This window comes from Atta colombica, unplaced genomic scaffold, assembly GCF_001594045.1.
Source record: "Atta colombica isolate Treedump-2 unplaced genomic scaffold, Acol1.0 scaffold141, whole genome shotgun sequence".
In the NCBI taxonomy this organism is placed as follows: domain Eukaryota; kingdom Metazoa; phylum Arthropoda; class Insecta; order Hymenoptera; family Formicidae; genus Atta; species Atta colombica.
In genome coordinates, this window is record NW_017259230.1 from 2,276,920 (window position 1) to 2,290,296 (window position 13,377).

The following is a 13,377-nucleotide window of genomic DNA, read 5'->3' on the forward strand; positions in this document are numbered from 1 at the left end:
TATTAATATAAATAAGTTTGTACAAGTAACGAGGTTTTACAAAAGATAAATCTTATAAATCATTTATAGACTGTTCCAGTTGAATTATTGATTCTTTTGCGACGAGTCCTATTTGTCCTTCGGACGTCTCTGACGATTCTAGGCTTAATATCATAACCGCTTCTTTTAGGATTTTCGCCGCTTCTATCATTTTGGACTTTAGTCTGGCCTCGTCAATGACACCGGCATTCCACTGACCTTTAGCCAAGAATAGTAACGGTGCGTGTAATTCGTATAACGTCATGCCTGTCAAAAAGATAAGACAATAAAGTTATCCAAACATTTTTTCTCTAATTGGAAACGCACTTAAGAAGCACATACCTCTTACACGACTGTACCCCGGCTCCACAACGTCCAATATTTGAAGCAATAAACGGCACATATCGACTTTGTGCTCCAATACAACATCTGGCAAATCGTCTAACAAGTATTCGTCAACTCGACCGTACATTTGAGTCAATGAGTGTCTAAGAAATATTATTTTTAGGAATTATTAATATTATAACATGAAAAGTGTACGAAAAAAAATACATATATAATATAAAAATTATTCATTAAGCTACGCATCTATTATTAAATTTTCGGTTATTGTAAATTTGGCGAAACAAGTTAAGCTCGATAAAATAAAGTTAATTCTGTTGAATTTAATTAATTTACCTTAACATTGAAAGAAAGGCATGATGAGGATGTAAAATTAATCGGTACTTTTTCATAACGGTCTCCCTTTCGTAAATCGCATCAGCTCCATCAGCTCCACTGATTGCTTCAGCGGCGTCTACTTCCGCTTGAATGATCCGGAGAATTTTTCGTACTGCTTGTCCGTTGGTAGAAAAATCGCAATGCGTACACTTCCATGTACTTTCCGAATCTGGCAAATATTTTTAATTATAAAGGCGTAATATTTTATATTCTAAACGTTAATAGGTTTGAAAAAAAACTTCTATCTAATGTCAATGTTATACGGAATCGCCAAATATTGAAATCAATACAATTTCAATTCCTGACACTGAAAGAATTTCATGTTTATTTTTATTTATTGCAAAATAAGTATAAGAAACATTATTGCATGATTAGGATGATGAGCTCAACTATATCTATTTCAATAATCCTTGATTTTGCTCAATTAATGTAACAACTAATTTAAAAGAAAAAAAATATTATAATAGACATTGCACGATACCTAAAGAATCCAGTGGTAAAACAATCCCATTGTCGCATTTGTTACACTTCAGCGAGGACATGTGAGTGCCCAATTCCGTAGGATCTGAACATCGCGGGCACGCGCAAGCGAAGTGTTTGCCCTCGAGTAGGTGTTCTCTCCGTAGGATCGTCGGAAGTAATGAATGAGTGTAACTCGCGTAAAGTTCACCGCCCGCAGGAATTTTAAGTGTAGTACGCAGCCGTATCCTGTAGAATGGCGTGTATAATTGCTATTTGCATTTAATATGGAGTTATCTTCATCAGCATAATAAACCGTGTGAGATTTCCTGAAGGATCGCTCAGTGTGTAAATTAATTGAGGAAGGACTGTGCACGAGCATGTAACAAGTAAATAAAATGTTGTTGTTTAAGATACCGCGCTTAAATTTTTTGTTGATAGTAAATGTTTAGTATCTAGTATTATTACAAATGTTTAGTATCTAGTATTATTACAAAGAATTGCATTTTTATTTCATTAAGTAATTCATAGATAACGATTATTAATTGATGTACCTATAATCAACTGGCGATATGCTGTGAGATGTGTTAGAAACACATGAATGATTCATCATAGCAACTATTGGATAAAGACCACGTGCGCTGAATCCTTTCGCCGTCCGAACTTCGAACGTATTAATCTCCAAAATACCGCATATCGTTTGTATGTACTCCTCCGAGAATCTGCAAATATTTATTGACTGTTCCATTTCAAATAATACAATTCCACATTAAAACAATATTAAGCGGTTCCTAGACACACAATAATTTTGTACAGTATTATTGATGCCACTTTTAAATAATTTAAAACGAACAATTTAGAAGCTCAATAAATCTCCATACGATTAATAATATTACACAATATTAGATATTGTGTAACAATATTAATTGTTTAGGAACCGCTTTAGTAAAATGCCGCAATAAATATACCTATCAAGTTTGAGCCGTTTTCTCAAGTAATCTACGATATTGATTTGATCTGATTTCCACTGACTTTTTTGACATCTTGTTTTATTATGCGCTTCCATATCCTTTACCTCTTTATTCCATCTTTCGACGTTTCTCTCCGATTCCAACAATAGTCTCAACGGCGTTATGCATTCTAATTGCGGAACACCGTTTTCGCTATTCCCATCCAGCGCGGCGTCTACGTTAAACTTCTCGTTTGCCTGTGCAAACACCTGCCAAAGAAAATAGATCTTTAGATATGCAAAACACAATATCAAGAAGAAATAGACCTTTTGTAATTAAGGAAAGCTATAACTATATGCATTTATATTTATAACTATATATATTTATATAAATATAAAGATTAAAATGAGAATTATACTGCAAACTTTCCAATATTTTATAGCTCTTCACTTATTGAAAAGATTTACGATCACAATTTTTCGCAGAATTTGAGAAAATTTCGAAAAAAGCTCTTCAATTAAAATCTTATTTACCTGGCACTCGTAATCTTTATGTTGTGAAGCATTTTCGCATTCTTGACCACATATGGACCATCCGCACTTGGAACATAGCGGTTTGTCATTCGGTTTAGGAGGCCAAGGTGTAAAGCAGGAGAGACACAAGGGATATGTATATGCCTTCGGCCCAATGACAAAGGGCATTTCCGTGACGATTTCTTCACCAGCATATAGTTCTCTATTCGCGACCATATATCTGTCAAATTAAATGCAATTTTTTTTAATAAACACTTTAATAAAACATATGTGATCAAACATATGTGATTAAAATAATTAGAATCCAATTTAGAAAAGTGCTGATGTAATTTTCTTTGCCATCAAAGCAGATGTATTTCTTTTTAAAATCATGAACTTTTTAAATTCTATCTTTGGCAAATCTATTTTACTTTGCACATATCATATTTGGATGATTTTACAAGTTTATATTACCGTGTGAATTCCGTGTATTTATTAATTCCTCCGGTACCTTTGCAAATGTTTCATTTAATTCAGATTAAGCATAATGCATAAACCAAACAGCTTAATGCACTATGAGTTCTTATTAAGTTCTTATTAAGAATATTATACTTCCTCATTTAATTTAAAATTATTCGTAGACATCCCATTTTATCTCAGCTTTGAATTTATCAGCTCTTTCACTTTTTCTTACCTGCCAACTTGTTCATTTTGCAGCACTTTGTATGCTTGCGATGCAGATACGCCACTTTGCTAAAACAATCAGAAAACGAAATCGTGTGTTGCTAAAACTGAAATTATTATATCGTAAATTACACGGATTAATATTACAAATTTTAACATCTCTCGTGAAAATTATAAATAGATAAGAATATCTAAGATCGTAAAAATAATTAGGGTGTAAATTTCGTCAAACTCTAATTAACTCAATTAGCTGTTAATTCAATTAGCCAAATTTATTTGCTGTAAAATGTTTCTAGAATTTATCCTCCCTAATTTTCTTTACATAATCAAAAAATATAAAATATTTACTTAGTTCAAGTATCATTTGATAAGTTTTACACACACACGCACACACACACACACACACACGCGCGCGCGCGCGCACGCACGCACGCACGCACGCACGCACGCACGCGCGCGTATATATATATATATATAAAATTAAGTTAATTAGTTTGATTCAAGTATCACTGCGACATACCGATTCTTGCGACATGCTTAGTTGAGAATTAAGATAACGAGAAGCAATTAACTTCCTTCGTCGATGAGTTGTTGATACCACATCGATTAAAGACCCGTACTTGAACTGAGCCAGAGATCGTACTTACCAAAGGCTTTATATTCTTGACTTATTAAAAATATCGCACTTAAGCTCTATCAATAGTACAACCTACAGTTTCTACTAGACGAATAGTGAGATTTGTTTCGCAACTTTCGGATACGACATGTTGCGATCAGAAACGTTGTGACTACGCAGTCGATGTATTTTTGGGACTCCAAATGTACAGAAACATCCAAAAGCTGATCATTTTCCGCAGATCCATCGTGACTATGCATTATTTCAAACTGATAATAATGAATCTTTTCTTTTATATTTAAGGGAATCCTAACACATATTTTATTTCTAATAATAATTTTTGAAATTGACAATTATTAATAAAACCACATTAATTCTGTTACTACAAAGTACACAACCAAATCCTATAAAAAATATATTAATAACATAAAGTTTTATAATGTGCGTGTAAAATAATTTTATAAAAACTCAAGCAGAACAACAAATCATTATAACATTAAAAAGATATCAAAATGACTCCAAAATATTATTTATAATTCATTTTATCATCATTTTGATATTACCATGACTTGTTCTGCTTGAGAAGTTTTCTCTCTCTCTCTCTCTCTCTCTCTCTCTCTCTCTCTCTCTCTCTCTCATGAGAATCACTAAAAATATGAACAAAATAATTATCAACTTCAACATTTATTGCGGGACAGTAACTTTATCCGTATTTGAATCATTTATCTAATCTAAAAAATTATCATTTTATTTGAAAGCATCAAAACTCTGTTCGATCATCATTCAGTTTGATCATATGATCACATCTTTTCATCGTCATATTGTTGAGATTCTATCACAATGTTGGTGAACAATGATAATGCTAAAGAAAAATATTTTGAAATTTAAACAAAATTGTAACTTTTCAAATGAATTATTATAATAATCTTTTTTCAAAAATAGAAATAAATTTCTTAGTTTAAAAAATTATCATTTTAAAAACTTATATTAGAGATCTTATTTTTAAATTAAAGCGCATATTATTTGGTATACTATATAAAAACACTGTATACCAAAAACTTGACAAAAAGTCGAAAGGGATTCTAGTTATTTTTGTTTATAATTTTATTTTACGAAATTACAGTTTCTCGAATGTTAATGATCTGCCTTCTGACGTTCAATCATCTGCTGTAATCCGAGTAACTACCTAGATCGAATTTTCATATAATTATATTAATGTATTGACATATAAATCTATATAATATACATTGAAATATATAGTATTATACATATATAAATTTGCGCACTTATTGAAACATGTGAGAGATAAGATCCTAGCAAACGAGAATGAATTGAAATGGATTCAGATTCTCAGAAATATTGATTCATGAATGTTAAAATGAATGCTTTTCAATTCTGAATGTATTTTTATTTATTTATAGGAATTGCATGGAGCATATCTCTATGCCTTTCAATCTAAAAATAATATTAATTTTTTCTGTGCACACAAACACAATTGTGAATACTATTCAATTCAAATTTTGAATAGGAAATGCAGTTTTTCAATCCATACCATCCAATTGAATCTAATTGAATCTAATTAAGTCCAAAAAAAAGTATTCGCTATTTAAAATACGCATTCGGATAGAAAAAAAATTTCGATTCATTTTAATTCATTCTCGTTTGCTAGGATAGATTAGGATAAATTAGGACGATAAATTATATAATTTAGAAAAATTATAGGTAAATATGTAAATTAAGGGAGCCTCCCCCTTTACATATATAATAATATGAGTATGAAATTATAACATTATTGTTATTATGTTACTTTTAGTTTACAGGATAATTAAATTTAGAATTATAATTGTAGCTTAGAGAATTGTATAATTACAGAATTTTTTCTGTAAACAATTCTGCCTATAAAATTATTCCCAATTTAATCAAACCACTCAGCAGACACAGATTCGAACAGTTTGAACCGATCTGATTTTAGATCGAAGTCGAGCTCTGCGCTCGCGATTAATTAGATTAATACGAACATCTTCGCTCGGATTCGTCTGAATGCCCGAGGTGTTCGATAGTCCCGAGAACAGTGCAAACTCGCAGCTCAAACGTTTTCAGTTCGATCGCACAATTCAAATCCAAACGCCGATGCGGAACACTATCGTGCCGCCTCGCGCAGAAATAGGCTGGGTGCTTTTTCTCACACCACGTCGATACGCATGCGCATAGTCCATAGGTTGCGCACTCTTTCTTTCCCTGCTCTTTCCTGCTCTCTCCGTCTCGTCTCCTGCAACTGTTCGCAACGTTGTACGTATCTGTGAAAGAGTTGCGTCTCTCGTGTCTATCAGGACTGTAAGTATATCATTGCCTGGGAATTTAATCCCCACAATAAAAAATTCATCGCCAGGAGCCTCGAGATTCGCAAAATAGTCCGAGTAGAGTATCAAGCGCAAGAGAGAAGCTAGTCGAAAAGCACGTTCTCGGGAAACCGGCATGAAATGTCGCGATTACAATGTCGTCTGCCGTGGCTTGTGTGACGCATTTTTCAGCCAAACGTCAAGCGGGATTGGATTTTTCGAGAAGAGTCACGTTATCGGACGAATAAAGGCTGATTTCTTGACGTGCGACGACGTGTAGAGCGATTTCTAAGTTAGAATTCTGAACGATCGCGACATATCGGTTGGTCAAGCTTATGTAATACTTGCGAGACAGGTCAATACTATTCTATTCGTACGTGCATTGCGGCTCGTACCTCGTGATATCGTATCATCGTGAATTTATTTGCGTTAGAGTTTTGATGATAGTGACTTTCTTTTTATGATTTAGAAAGAGCCTCCCTTTTTTCCAGACCTACATCGTGGCATATTTCCATTCTCCCATGTGTAAATATTTTGCTTCATTCCTTGAATGGAATAATACATGTATATCATATAGAGCAGAGTACATTGTTGCATATGTATCTCGGATTAAATTTAGCCTGCTGTTTTATTATGGTTATCTATATCGAGCTCTCTGTCCTTTTTCAATCAGTTCTGGGCTAGCAATCAGATCTATTCATCAGTAGAGACTGGTCATTAAACAGATATTTTCATTTAACAGATATTTTATTGTAGAAGACATTGTAGAATATGACTCCTCCAACGTACAACGACCTAGGAAAGAGTGCCCGTGATGTATTTGGTCAAGGCTATCACTTTGGTCTGTTTAAACTGGATGTGAAAACTAAGACTAACTCTGATGTAGAGTTCTGTTGTGGTGGTGTGTCCAATCAGGACACCGGAAAGGTGTTTGGTAACTTGGAAACTAAATACAAGTTCAAGGAATATGGATTAACGTTTAGTGAAAAATGGAATACTGACAATACTCTCGGGACCGAAGTCACTCTTGCCAATAAATTACTCAATGGTCTCACAGTTGGCTACAGCTGTACTTTCTCCCCACAAACCGGGTAAGATATCTTTGCAAGTATCAAAAATTCAAATGATACTATAATTTATAATATTTGGATCTTTCATTTTTCTTCTGATATTTGCAGTTCCAAAACCGGAAAACTGAAGAGTACTTACAAACATGAAAATGTATCTGCGACTGCTGACTTTGATCTTAGTTTATCTGCTGGACCTTTAATTTATGCCTCGACTGTCGTAGGTTATCAAGGTAAGGTTTAATAGATATATCCTTTAATAACATTAAATATATAATTTTGACAATATTAATCAATCTTATTCTTTGACATAAAATTCTTGAAAAAAAAAAACTTTTAGATCTTTAATCTTCTATGTGCCTGTTCCTTTGTCCCAAACATATATTTCCTTTTGAACAAATTGAATGTTTTATGAATAAAAAAGTAAGCCTGTCATTTGATAAATGTTAATTATGTTATCTGAAAGTGTTTAAATCCATATATTGCTGTATTTTGCAGGATGGTTGGGCGGTTATCAGGCATCCTTTGACTCACAGAGAAACAAACTCACAAGGAATAATTTTGCTCTTGGATTTACTGCTTCTGATTTTACCCTTCATAGCGCCGTGTAAGTAATCACAAAAAGTGTGAGACTGTAAGACATTTATTCGATTTTATTAACATTTAAATAAAATATTTAATATATTTTAGGGATAATGGTCGTGAGTTTAATAGCTCCATTTATCATAAAATAAAACCGGATTTGGAAGGAGCAATCAATTTGGTATACAATTCCACTAATAATGTAACACAATTTGGTATTGGCGCAAAGTATAATCTTGATAATGATGCTAGCCTTAGAGCCAAAGTGAATTCTAATCTTCAAATAGGTTTGGGATATCAACAAAAATTGCGGAATGGTGAGTAATTATTTAAAAAATATTTTTGTTTAAAAGATTACTAGAAAAAGGTATCGTAAAATTTTCAATAAGTGCAAAATGCAACGTGAATCTGTTATAAATAATTTTATTTATAAATTCGAAAATTTTTAACATGTCACAATGTATAAGTATAATGAGAAAAAGCATATTTTTCGTTCAAGATATTAGCAAAATATCTATCTATTAATAACTTATATTCTGAGAATCACACTAAATAGAGAATAAACTTTTGGCAGAGTGACAACTTCACAATTGCTATAATAATTTTTGCAATATACAGTTATGAAGTTAAATAAGGATTTTTGATAATTATTAAGTTTATTAAATTAATAAATCTTTCCACAAAAGCAAATACATTATTATTCATATGTTAATAAACATCGCTAAATAACTGAATATTTACAGGTGTAACTTTGACACTTTCTACAAACATTGATGGGAAGAACTTTGGCTCTGGTGGCCACAAATATGGCGTTGCATTAGATCTTCAGGCATAAATACGTATCTTATAAAGTAATGCTTATTACTTCAAAAAAAAGCAAAAAATTTATCCCATAATAAATATTTTATGACCTTCGTGTCATAAAAAAATCGGCGTGACAGTACATGCTTCAAATAAAGTATATCTATAATATGTAGATAGATTGATCCTTGAATAGATTCCACAAAATATCATTTGAGATTAATTGACAAACACGTTAATTTATATTATACATAATTATGATCATGAATCAGTAACATTCATTTTTATCAGTATCATTATAAACAATATGAAATCGCAATTACGCATACAAGTTTGTACTGTCGTATTGGAGTTCTACACGCAATTTTTTTGTTAGTCCTGTTAAAATCCTTTTTATCAAAATCGAAAGTTACATTGAAGTACATACATTATTCTATATAATGTAAAATAAAACGAAAAAGAAAAGGCAATAGTAAAAATGATAAAAATTTAATAATAGATAAAAAGAAGGTATTTGTGACATGAACAATTTTCTTTGCTTGCTTTGCAGACAGTAAATATATTAAGAATATTTTTATGTTATACTTTTATGTTATTACTTTATATTTGCGATTATCACATTTATATGTGAAAAATATAATTTTCAAACAATATAAAATATTTTTATGAAATGTTATATTATTTTAATCAGATATCTAACTTTGTAAATCACTAATCTTATCTCTTGCTGGATAGGACCAGATTAGAATATATGACGTGCATATTTTATGCAATCAAATATTAATAACGATGCGATTGATTGATAGTAAATGTATGCAATTTTTTGATTTGATATTGTCATGTACTAATATAAAAATATGATGCCTTCTCTAATTCATATAAATAATGCAATTATTACTTGTATAGATTATAATTAGAACATGCCATTCTCTTGTTGGAATATCTAATCCTTGTTAAGAAATACTGCCAGTTTGGCTAAATTATGATGTCCTCAGATATTAACCAAAATATACTCCTTTATAAAACTTTCATTTGTAGTCACATATATAAATATTAAATGATAATGATCATATTTTCAAAAGACATACGTACTGCATATATGTATTGCATATATAATTCCACTGCTTTATTTTATATAGAAAATAATTGTTTGTGAGATAAAAGCGGCTTTTACTCTCTTTGATAATTATTATTACCAATTATGTATGGGTTCAGTAAAAAATGTTTTACGAAGTACGAATGTGATTTATTTACAAGAAGAACTTTGTTTTTTTTTCATCTACAATGATTTTATCTAAATCGACTGCAAATAAACAACCCTTTAACATTTCCTTTGAGTAAATTTGTATTGTGTGTGTGATAAAATTATATTAATTTTTTAGTTTTTTTGTTACAAAAAATTGTGGTAAAATTTTACAGCATTAAGGATGTAATACACATTTAACATATTTCAAATACACAATTGTAAAAACAATATGGATATACTTTTTGGACGAAAGATTTTATTTAAAAATCAAATTTAATGAATGATGTGCTTCAGACGATATTAGTATTTCAACAATGAGCTATATAAATATTTACTATTTTGGCTGGCTGTGTATCGTGTACATATTGTAAATGATTCCCGTATTCCTCATTTGACATTTCTGTGTTAAACAAAATCTATATTAATGCACCATCTGATCGTCCATTGCTTTTGCGATCCATTCTGGCTCTGTTTGAGCTATTTTCTCGATTATTTGATTCACTTGATAACATAGCGATTGTATTTGTTTGTCCCATGTCGGTAAGGTCTCACGTGCTGTATAGGAAAAGACATTAAATTCTAATTCTATATAAAGAGCAATACATACATTAAAAAATTTAAAGCAACTTACTTTCAAAATGTACTATGGAATCAATTTGATCTATATATCCATTCATTCTGCCTTCAGTAATCATTTGGCTAGCAATTTTTTCCGCTTTAGTAGGTGGAATATCCAACAATGCACCTAATTCTTCGAAGGAAATGTTGTTGTATAATTTACTAGCAGACAATAAATTATGCTCGATAACAGCACGATCAAGTATAGTGGAGCCTAATCCGTCGATAGTACATGCCTTCTGGTGAGGTTGCAATAATGCTTCAAATTCCTGCAGTTCAGAGCGCCGAATGATACGATCCAAATACATTTTCTCAAGAATTGAATAAGCAGGAAGTTGTTGACAGCGTTCATCTTTGAACAATGTGGCCAACATCCGACTTCTCTGTTGTCCTGTCAAAAAAAATCAATGTGAACAACACTCCAAAGAATAAAACATGTGCAATATTGATTAATCATTTACCTGCAGAAGCCAATACTGTGCAAATCAATGCATTTCTAAGAGCAGTCATGCGTTCATCTTCGTGAATAATGGACCTATATGATAACTCATTGTACCTCTGAGCAGCTTCTATAAACTTTCTTCTATAATCTAATACTCTTGCATAGCATACTTTGTAATAGATTTGTAACTGTTCATTTTTAGATTCGGCCTATAGAATGATAAAAAGTTAAATAACTGAAACATAAGAAAGTAAGTTAAAGAAATTATACCTGTAAAAGTGATGCTCGATTGATGAACGCTTCAGCCTGTACTGGATCATCATCTTCCAAATATAATCTTGCAATTTTAAGGTAAGTCTCGAGTTTGTAATCAACAGTATACTGCCTAAAACGATATTGATTACATAAAATTAATTTCATAATATCACATGTTCAAACAACAAGACTTGACATATGTATATATTACTTTTGCCCTGTTTCTAGTGGTATGCCAACTAAAACATTTGCAGCTTCTCGCCAGTTCTGATTACGTTCATAAATATCAGCTAAATGTTGTCTTATGCTAGCTACTTGTTCTTCAAAGGAAATCACACGTGGTTGAACCTACATAAACAATTATTTTAATCAAAGTACACTTTAATATATAAATTATGTTTATTTTTACTTCATGATCAATCAAAGAGATTTATTTACCTTGTCCAGTGTATAATGTGAAACAGCTTTTGATATCTCATCAGGCAAAAACAGTAAACGGCTACTGACATCAGTCAACACTTGTCTTGAAATAACTAGGCTCACGTTTTCGTTCACAACTATATAATAAAAATTTATCTAAACATATTGTTTCTTTCTGAATGTGGAATACATTCATGTATTGATAACATGCAAAATATAATACATCAATTATATGTATTGTGATGTTAAACTATGATCAGTATTCTAATTGTGTCCTAATTGTGTGTATTAAAAATAATTACATTATTATTACATGAATACTTTAACATTATATTACCTTAAGATAAAACAATATTAAATTGTTATTATAGATATATTTTGCAATCATAATATTCTTTCATGTGTCTATTTTTTAAATTCCAATCAGTCGAAAATAAATTTTCTTAAATGTTTGTTACAAATTTTGTTAATAAAAGGATTAACCAAAAATTATTTATAATTTTATATTCAATAATATCAGCAAATTGGTAGCAGATATTCAACAAAGGATACTTTCTATTTAATAACATAAATCGACAAACATCATTCTATCCAAAGGTTATGTATAAAAAAATTTAAACAATATAAGGTAACTGTCTAAAATTGATTTGCTTACTGCTTAAGTTTTTTGTGTATCATAGGCTTTAGCATTCTATGAATAACAAAGAATAAAAGCATACTGATGAGAAATTGTTGATAAAAATCATATAAAGTATGCTACAACTTGACAGCAAATTGATAGTAAGATTCAACTTTGCTTAGCTTTGTCAACAATGTGCTCTCACATCTGCAAATTTTGTCGAGACAAGACACAAATTTAATATGGACATAGTTGATACCAATTTGCTGAAATTTCTGATCGAATTTACCAACAATTTGTTGGCAAATTGCTAATATTTGACTAGCTGGGGACCATTCTGAAGGCTCTGCAATCCTCTTATAACCTGTCTGCGGTGTGTTAAATCCCGCAATGTTTCGGAATATTTTATAGATTCCACTTGATGTTTCTTTTGTATCCGCGAGTGTGAAGTGCCAGCGGGATAAAAATAACGTACTTGCTTCGATGAATGTCTTCAGAGCATCTACTAGCTCCTCGCCGGAAGATAACAATATCGAGTCCAGAGTTGCGCGGTATCTAAACAGAAACAGTTCGCCGTGAGTATACAATTGAATTGGAGCTTGATTATACTCGACGTACTTCTCGGCCTGATCTTTGTGGGAACCGCCGGAATGCGCCAAATTACTGAGTTGTTGACGCACGTAAGCCACCGTCACCACCATCTTCTCTCGCGATAATTTCACTTGCCACTGCTGCTGCTGCCGACTTCTTGAGTAGAGAAAGGCTCCGAGAGATGCTCACGGAATACGGACATGCTCGCGTTTCAGGCTTTCGTTTATCAGCGCCACAATGTATAAAGGTACTACTTAGTTGATGATATTTTTGAAGGATAACGTGCTAAATGTTTTTGGTTTCGTTCTGTACTACATCCACAAAGTAAATATCGATAATAATACCGTATATCTATTTTTAAACAAAAAAGCATTAAGTATAAATTACATAATAATTAATTAATCATGAGAAGAATTTGTCTATAAAATATTCCTAATA

The 13,377-nt window shown here is 31.6% G+C and overlaps 3 protein-coding genes across 4 annotated transcripts; 1 reads left to right on the forward strand and 2 right to left on the reverse strand.

The window, feature by feature from the left end:
- Positions 1-4,126, reverse strand: LOC108684898 (protein msta-like). Its single transcript, XM_018189435.1, has 9 exons — positions 3,864-4,126; positions 3,354-3,412; positions 2,681-2,900; positions 2,166-2,416; positions 1,752-1,919; positions 1,220-1,446; positions 697-907; positions 361-506; positions 1-285 (listed from the first exon to the last, which is right to left on the reverse strand). The coding sequence occupies exons 1-9, from the start codon at positions 3,876-3,878 to the stop codon at positions 53-55; spliced, it is 1,530 nt and encodes a 509-aa protein (XP_018044924.1). The 5' UTR covers positions 3,879-4,126; the 3' UTR covers positions 1-52.
- A 2,078-nt stretch (positions 4,127-6,204) lies between these two features.
- Positions 6,205-9,977, forward strand: LOC108684966 (voltage-dependent anion-selective channel-like). 2 transcript variants are annotated; one of them, XM_018189538.1, is made up of 6 exons: positions 6,205-6,293; positions 7,041-7,389; positions 7,477-7,598; positions 7,864-7,972; positions 8,056-8,264; positions 8,691-9,977. In XM_018189538.1, exons 2-6 carry the CDS (start codon positions 7,070-7,072, stop codon positions 8,780-8,782), a joined length of 852 nt encoding a protein of 283 aa, XP_018045027.1. In that variant the 5' UTR covers positions 6,205-6,293; positions 7,041-7,069; the 3' UTR covers positions 8,783-9,977. The 2 variants fall into 2 exon arrangements, with proteins under 2 accessions (XP_018045027.1, XP_018045028.1); XM_018189539.1 differs by having other exon boundaries at positions 6,220-6,293; positions 7,055-7,389.
- LOC108684965 (COP9 signalosome complex subunit 4) lies at positions 9,973-13,164 on the reverse strand. Its single transcript, XM_018189537.1, has 8 exons — positions 12,967-13,164; positions 12,824-12,903; positions 11,748-11,866; positions 11,521-11,657; positions 11,325-11,439; positions 11,074-11,263; positions 10,626-11,003; positions 9,973-10,549 (listed from the first exon to the last, which is right to left on the reverse strand). The coding sequence occupies exons 1-8, from the start codon at positions 13,047-13,049 to the stop codon at positions 10,416-10,418; spliced, it is 1,236 nt and encodes a 411-aa protein (XP_018045026.1). The 5' UTR covers positions 13,050-13,164; the 3' UTR covers positions 9,973-10,415.
- Positions 13,165-13,377: the final 213 nt, after the last annotated feature.

Bases quoted from the DNA above. Each gene is read 5' to 3' on its own strand.
- LOC108684965 (XM_018189537.1), bottom strand. From the start codon at position 13,049: ATGGTGGTGACGGTGGCTTACGTGCGTCAACAACTCAGTAATTTGGCG. The intron at 12,904-12,966 runs GTACGTCGAGTA...GTTTCTGTTTAG, and splicing joins CACAAAGATCAGGCCGAGAA to ATACCGCGCAACTCTGGACT. The intron at 11,264-11,324 runs GTATAATTTCTT...ATCATTCTATAG, and splicing joins ATCGAGCATCACTTTTACAG to GCCGAATCTAAAAATGAACA.
- LOC108684898 (XM_018189435.1), bottom strand. The intron at 1,920-2,165 runs GTATATTTATTG...AAATATTTGCAG, and splicing joins AAACGGCTCAAACTTGATAG to ATTCTCGGAGGAGTACATAC. The intron at 1,447-1,751 runs GTACATCAATTA...GCCATTCTACAG, and splicing joins ATATCGCCAGTTGATTATAG to GATACGGCTGCGTACTACAC.
- LOC108684966 (XM_018189538.1), top strand. From the start codon at position 7,070: ATGACTCCTCCAACGTACAACGACCTAGGAAAGAGTGCCCGTGATGTA. The intron at 7,390-7,476 runs GTAAGATATCTT...TGATATTTGCAG, and splicing joins ACTTTCTCCCCACAAACCGG to TTCCAAAACCGGAAAACTGA. The intron at 8,265-8,690 runs GTGAGTAATTAT...GAATATTTACAG, and splicing joins TCAACAAAAATTGCGGAATG to GTGTAACTTTGACACTTTCT.